Here is a 6,990-nt window from a genome sequence, read left to right on the forward strand (position 1 = left end):
GAACCATCCCCCCCCCCCCCCCCCCGCACGCCGCTGGGGCTCCCGCAGAGCGGCGAGAAAACGTGCTGGGGGATCCTGCGGGAGAGACCGAGCCCCGGGATAAAAATAACCCTGGGAAAAATAATATTAGGAATAGTAATAACAATAATAATAGTAATAAGAATAATAATAGTAATAATAGCAATAATAATAAAACTCATCCCAATTTCCTCGGTTAAGCATCACATCACCACCACCACCACCCCCCCCTTTCTCCCCCCGCATACCTGAGGTGCTGCCTCGCACTCCCGCCACGGGTTTATTGGCAGAGGACGGGCAGGGGCAGGATTTTTTTTTTTTTTGTACAGCTTTTGTTTATCCCCCCCCCCCTTCGGAGTTTTAGCCGAGGAATTCCTGCTCCCCGCCCCGCGCAGGGCAGGAGCTGCGCGCAGGGAGCGCGCAGGTAGCGCGCAGGGCAGGGGGCTCGCAGCGAGCGGCGGCAGCCCGGGGCCGCCCGGGAGCGAAATATTTGAAGTGCAGCACCTTGAACACGTTTAATTACGGGGTAGGAGCAAAGCGAGAGCTTCCAAGTAATTAGAAAAATACTTCTTGGGAGACAGGCTAATCGCTTTTCATGGGGCACTTCGAGAAATTAACCTCTAGGTGCTTGGCTGAGCAAAACAACTTTGGGTCGGCTGTTGCTGGGCTGAGCGCTGGACGAGACCCGCTGCGAGAAACGAAGGGAAAAAGGGGGAAAAAAAGGGGGGGGAAATTGAAGAAAATAAAATAAAGGAAAGACAAAAAGGAAAGGAAAAAAGGAAAAGAAGAAGAGCAGAGGGAGGACGCGCTGTCCCTTGCCCCTCAGGACGGGGAGCGGTGCGCTGCCGAAGGAAAGTGTCACTTGTGGGGACAGCCCGGCCTTTGGGGTGCTGCGGCCACTGGTGCTGAGCCATCCCCTGCCCGGCACGGCTCGGCACGGCTCGGCCCTACCCGGGGCCGGGCAGCCCCCGGCCGTGCGCCCCGTCGGGGCGGTGACACCCCCGGAGGGGGGGAAGGGGGGGGAGGATAACGGGACGGAGCCCGGGGGGGGTCCGGGGTGCTGAGCCGTCAGCACCCTGCCGGCTCAGCACCCCCCCAGCCCCACGGCATCCGTCCAGCCGCGCTTCGCTCCCTAATTTGGTTCCGAGGGGAATTCTTCCTAAAGACAAAAGGCAAAGTGGCAGGCTGTCCGGCCCGGAGAAGCCGGTTATTTTGGAAGGGGGGTGTGTGTGTGTGTGTGTGTGTGTGAGGGATGGACGGGGCGGGGGGGGGGGCACGGCGCCGCGCCGCCGTGGGATATTGTTTGCGGAGCAGGAATACGTGATCAAAGGCTCCCGTCCGGCTCCGGGAAGAGCGAGGCCATTCCCGACGCCGCCGAGCTTTATTCCGCCGCTGATAACCCTGCGGGGGGGGGGGGGATACGAGCCCAAACCCCCCCTCCCCGTGCCCCCCCCCCCCCAAATCCTCCCAGCGCTCCGCACCCGCCCGGCCCCGCGCAGGTAGCGGCTGCGCTCCCCCGAGGGACCCCCCCCCGGGCGCGTCCCCTCCGCCTCCATCCTCCGCCCCCCCCCCCCGACCCCCGCTCCCCCCCCGCCCCCCCCGACCCCCTTTGTATCAGCGGCGCTCTCTGAATATTATTTATGCATTTCTGCAAGGAATTATGGGATGCCCCCCGGACCCCCCCCCCCCCCCCCCCAATCCGCGATAAACAGCGTGCAAAATTAAAAATAACGCGCAGCGCAAGGAAGGAGGAGGAAGGGGGGGGGGGGGAGCAGACAAAAGGGGAGGGGGGGGGGTCTGCGGTGAGACCCCCGCTTAGCGGCGGGGGGGGGGGGTCTTCCATCCCCATAGCATCCTTCGGCGAGGAGGGGCGGCCGGGAGGGAGGGGGGGGGGGGGGGGGAGCTGTCACTTACCGGGGCGCCCAGCACCACGTGTGCCGTCGGTCGCTTTGCCATTGGGCCGAGGCACGTGTCGAGGAGCCCGGGACGGCGACGTCACCGTCGGAGCCCCGTTAAAACCGGAGGACAACAAGCCGGGGCTCGCGAGTGGCCGGGCGCGGCGGTGGCGGCGGCGGCGGCCGCCGGGGCGGGCAGCGCGGCGCAGGGCGGGCGGGCGGGTGGGACGTGCCCCCCCCCCCTCCCTCCCTCCCACCCTCCCTCCCTCCCTCCCCCCTCCCTCCCGACCCCCCCCCCCCGTCCCCTCGAACACCCCCCCCCCACCCCCACGACCCCCCCCCCGCCCCGGCTCCCCGCACCCGCCGAGGCCCCCGCATGTGCGGCCGCGGGGCTGCGCGGGGCTGCGCGGGGCGCCCCTCTCCGCCCTGCCCTCGGCGGGCCTCCGGTGGCTTCTGAGGTCCGGCCTCCCTTACCCCTCTTTTCCATTTTTTTTTTTTTAATAATTATTATTATTATTTTTTTTTTTTCCACATTTCATTTTTTTCCCCGGCGGATGAGGGAGGCAGCGAACGGGACGAGCGGCTGAACGGCGGCGGCGGGACGCGGCGAGAGGCAGCGGGAGGAACCCGGAGCCCTCATTTTATTTTATTTTTTTATTATTTTTTTGCCCAACTTGGAACTCGTCGAGCCTCGGCTGCTGGGTTTTCGTCTCCCAATAATTTATATATATAAAAAAAAAAAATCATTGATTTTTATTTTTATTTTTATTTTTTCTCCAAACTCTGGATTTTGAACGCCCAGGAGAAGCGCGAGCCGATAGCCACCTGTGCGTGCGTGTATATAAAATATCCGTAAATCTATTAAAATATATACGTATATATATATAAAAATAATAAAAGACCAAGCGGAGGCGACACCAGGAAGGCGCTCGGCGGGGCGGGCGGCGGGGCCCGGCCTCGCAGCATGGAGGAGGGAGGCCGGAGTCCCCCCGAGGAGGCCGGCGAGCCTCAGGAGTCCGGCGGCGACGCGGAGCCCGGCGGAGGGCGGCGAGCTCTCCTGCTGCCCCCCGGCGACCCGCCCCCCCCGGCCCCGCACCCTCACCCGCACCCTCACCGCATCACCAACTTCTTCATCGACAACATCCTGCGGCCCGAGTTCGGCCGGAGGAAGGAGGCCGGCGGCCTCGGAGGAGAAACCCGGAGGCCCGGAGCTGAGAACCGCAGGAGCCCCGCAGCGGCGCCGGCCCCCGGAGCTCCTCTGCCCGGCTCCGGGGGGGGTTCGCCGGGCCGAGGAGAAGGGGGTGGCCCCCCCGGGCTGGCCTTGCACGGAGCCTCCAAGAAAGGGGGAGACCCCGCGGCGCTGGAGGCTGCCCTGAAAGCTCGGGGGCTGAGCGGAGGAGACCTGTCGGTGAGCTCGGACTCGGATAGCTCCCAGGCCAGCTCCAACGCCGGGAACCAGCCCATGCTTTGGCCCGCTTGGGTTTACTGTACGCGGTACTCGGACCGGCCGTCTTCAGGTAAGAGCTGCCCCCTCTCCCCGCCGCCCCCTCCCCGGGCTCTCCCCGGCCGCCCCCCGGCCTCCCCGGGGTCGGGAGAAAGGCAGGAAAATCCCCCCCCGAAAAACCCTTCCCCGTCCTTCCCTCTCCTCTCCTTCCCCCCGCTCATCGCCGTCCTTTGTAGGGGCGAGGGTCCCAAAAGGAGGGGGGAGAAAAGAGGGTACCGGAGGAGGGGGGAGCACCCACCACCGCCCCCCAGCCCGCAGCCGGGGCCGCCCGCGGGGATGTGCCGGAGCGGGGCACTGACTCCCCCCCCCCCGGCTGCCAGATTTATCAAAAAAGGGAGAAAAAATCAGCTTTGGGCTCCGCGGGCATCCTCCGAGAGACACATGCCCCGTGTTTTGGGGAGGGATGGGGGGCTTCCCCCCGCTCCCTGTCCCCCGGCAGGCCTCGCCGGCTTTGATTTATTTATTTTTATCCACGCTCCCCCTAAAAAGACGATCCGTTTATTCCCCCAAAAGAGGCCTCGGAGCTGCCGCCGTCTCGTTTCTTTCTTTAAATTTCCCCGCATGTGCTGCAGGGCAGCTCCGGAGGGGCTGGGGTGTGGGGGGGGGGGGGTTGGAAATCGCCGAGAGTCGGGGAACTTCTCCGGCAGGCTCCGGTTAGGCAAGGGCCGGGGAAGAACCGCCCGAAAACGGGGATAAAAACCTTAAAAAAATAACGCCGGGGGGTGAAATGTCCTTGTGGGGAGAGGGGCTGGCCCCGCCGGGCGGAAAAAAACCCTCGCTAAAAAACAAGGGGGATGCATGGCAAGCACCAGGCAGGAGATGTGCTCCCAGGGAAAAAAAAAAAAAAAAAAAGGAAAAAAAAAAAAAGAAAAAAGGGGGTTTTCTCCTACAAAAAAGCGGCCAGCTAGGATTTTCGCCCGGAGAGGCGGCCAGCAGAAGGAGGGTTTGTAGGGCGAGTGGCAAAGGAGTTCGTAGGGTGTCGAAACCCCAAACTCTTTGGCTCCGAGGTAATAATTGGAATTTTACCCCATTGTTCTCCGGTGCTCTCCTTTGTTAATATTTAATTAACATACATCCTCACAATGGCTCGGCCCGGGTAGAAAAGGCTTCCTTGTGCTGCCGGGAATAAATATTCCCCGCAATAAGCCCGGCCAGCCGGGCCGGGCCGTGCCGTGCCATATGGGGGCTGCAGCAAAGCGGCGGCAGCGCGAACACGCGGCCGCTTTCCGGCTTAGTTCCTTTATTTCTGGGGGGGTTCCTTGGCTAAAACGGTAATAATAGCGATAGAAAAATAAATTCTGAAAGGGGAGGTCGGATGGAGGAAGGGGAGGTTGGTTTCTGAAGGGAGAGCGGGGAGCCCCCGGGAGGGGGACGCGGCTCAGCTGCGCCTTTTGGGGTTGGGGTGGATGGCGGGGGGGGGGGGGGGGGGGGGGGGGTCCGGGAGGGGGGGTCCCAAAAGGGGCTGCTGGGGTGTAGGGTCCTAAAAGGGGACCCGGGGGGCAGGGTGTGGGGGTCCCAAAAGGGGATGCTAGGGTGTGGGGTTCGTGGGGGGCTCATGGGGGGGGGGGGGGTCCCAAAAGGGGCTGCTGGGGGGACGGGGGGTGCCGGCAGGGCGGCGCGGTGTCGGTGCTCTCCTCTCTCCCGGCCGTAGGTCCCCGGTCCCGCAAACCAAAGAAGAAAAACCCCAACAAGGAGGACAAGAGGCCGCGCACCGCCTTCACCGCCGAGCAGCTGCAGAGACTCAAGGCCGAGTTCCAGACCAACCGCTACCTGACCGAGCAGCGGCGGCAGAGCCTGGCCCAGGAGCTCGGCCTCAACGAGTCCCAGATCAAAATCTGGTTCCAGAACAAGCGGGCCAAGATCAAGAAGGCGACGGGCAGCAAAAACTCCCTGGCGGTGCACCTCATGGCCCAGGGGCTCTACAACCACTCCACCACGGCGAAAGACGGCAAGTCGGACAGTGAATAGCCTGGGGGGGGGGGGGGTGGCAGGGGTTGGGGGGGGGGTGGTTTGCAGGCAAAGTTTATACGATGCAATAATTTAATTAAAAAAAAAAAAAAGGAAAAACAAACAAAAAAAAAGGGCCAGTGTATAAAGATTATACCAGCATTAATAGTGAAAATATTGTGTATTAGCTATAATTCTGCAATATTCTATGTATATATAATTTACAGGTAAGGTGGTGTAAAAATCCAAGATATCTGATTATAAAATATTGGTTTTTTTTTTCTTATTTTCTTATATATTTTTTTTTCTTTTGGTTTGTTTTTTCTTTCGGGGGTTTGGGTTTTCGGTTTCGGTATTCTTCTTATTTTATTTTATTTTTATTTTTTTCGGTCGTATGGAGATTTTAGATGCTATCTTTATGATTTTTATTTTTATTTTTCGAATGCTTAAGTTGCATTTTTTATAGACTTAAGCACTGTTTTAATGGACATTGGACGCTGTTTTTTGAAATTCAAAAAAAAAAAAATTAAAAACAACTTTTGCTGAAGTCCAAAGATTTTTATTGCTGCATTTCACACGACTGTGAACCGAATAAATAGTTCTCCTATTTGTTCTGAGTTTTACCTTTTTTTTTCTCCCCTGCCCCTCCCCTTTTCCTTTTCTTTTTCTTTTCTTTTTTTTCTCTTTTTTTTTTCTTTTTTTTTTTCTAATTTTCTTTTTTAGCGCTGTGTGCGTCTGGGGCTGGCTTTGGGGACAGACGTGGAGAATTTAATTTAAAAAGAATATATATATATATATGTAACGATAGGGAAAAAAATCTCAAAGCACCGTGTCGAAAGATGCCCAGGGTCCCTTCCCGACCCCCCCCCACACACACACACACCCCCAGCGAGAGGCCAGGGCCGTGCGCGGCTGCAGGGGAGGGGGTCACCCCCCCCCACCCCCCCCCTTGTCCCCTTCCCCAAACTGGTTGGGAAAACTTTGGGAAAGGGCCTGGAAAACTTTGGGGTCACCCCTCCCCGGGGCCGGGAGGGGTTGGCAGCGCCCGGGTCCCGGCAGCACTTTCCCCAAGCGTTTGGGTGCAAAATAATAATAATTTTTAAAAAGAGGGGGAAAAATTGGGAAAAAAGAAAAAGAAAAAAGGATAATTTTTGGTTCTTCCCCCATCCGCGGCCCAGGAGCACGGCGCGACCCGCGGGGTCGCAGCGAGGGGCGGGCGGCCCCTGGCACCCCCACACGGGCTCGGTGGCACCGGGGGGGCTTCTCCCCACGCCCCCCCCCTTGCCACGGGCACCTGGTGGCTCGGCCCCGTGGGCCCCGGAGCGGCAGCGTTTTGGGGTTTCGAGGCGCTGGGGTCGTTGGCGTGGCCGCCTTGCAGCCGTTTGGCCCCGACCCCTTTTATCCCCCCCCACCCCAAATCCCACGGGGGGGGGGCCGCGTCCCGCGTGGGGTCTCGGTGTGCGGGTGGGGGGGGGGGGGGCTGCTCGGGACGGGCTCTCCTGCGATGCTGGGGTGGGGGGACTTCTCGCTTTGCCTTAAAACCTCTTTATTTTGCAGCTATGATAGACACACGTTGTACATAGTAGTGTAAACTTAAAGAAAAAAAAAAAAGGGAAAAAGGATCAC

General features: G+C 59.5%; 1 protein-coding gene across 1 annotated transcript; it reads left to right on the forward strand.

Annotated features, from left to right (window-relative positions):
- Window positions 1-2,258: 2,258 nt before the first annotated feature.
- On the forward strand, window positions 2,259-5,979 carry EN2 (engrailed homeobox 2). Its single transcript, XM_066991441.1, has 2 exons — window positions 2,259-3,430; window positions 5,069-5,979. Exons 1-2 carry the CDS (start codon window positions 2,878-2,880, stop codon window positions 5,383-5,385), a joined length of 870 nt encoding a protein of 289 aa, XP_066847542.1. The 5' UTR covers window positions 2,259-2,877; the 3' UTR covers window positions 5,386-5,979.
- The last annotated feature ends 1,011 nt before the right edge of the window (window positions 5,980-6,990 follow it).

This window comes from Anser cygnoides, chromosome 2 (assembly GCF_040182565.1).
Source record: "Anser cygnoides isolate HZ-2024a breed goose chromosome 2, Taihu_goose_T2T_genome, whole genome shotgun sequence".
In the NCBI taxonomy this organism is placed as follows: Eukaryota; Metazoa; Chordata; class Aves; order Anseriformes; family Anatidae; genus Anser; species Anser cygnoides.

What these genes read in the sequence shown, in the direction of transcription:
- EN2 (XM_066991441.1), top strand. Translation starts at nt 2,878, where the DNA reads ATGGAGGAGGGAGGCCGGAGTCCCCCCGAGGAGGCCGGCGAGCCTCAG. An exon ending in CTCGGACCGGCCGTCTTCAG is followed by an intron (nt 3,431 to 5,068) that starts GTAAGAGCTGCC and finishes TCCCGGCCGTAG; the next exon opens with GTCCCCGGTCCCGCAAACCA.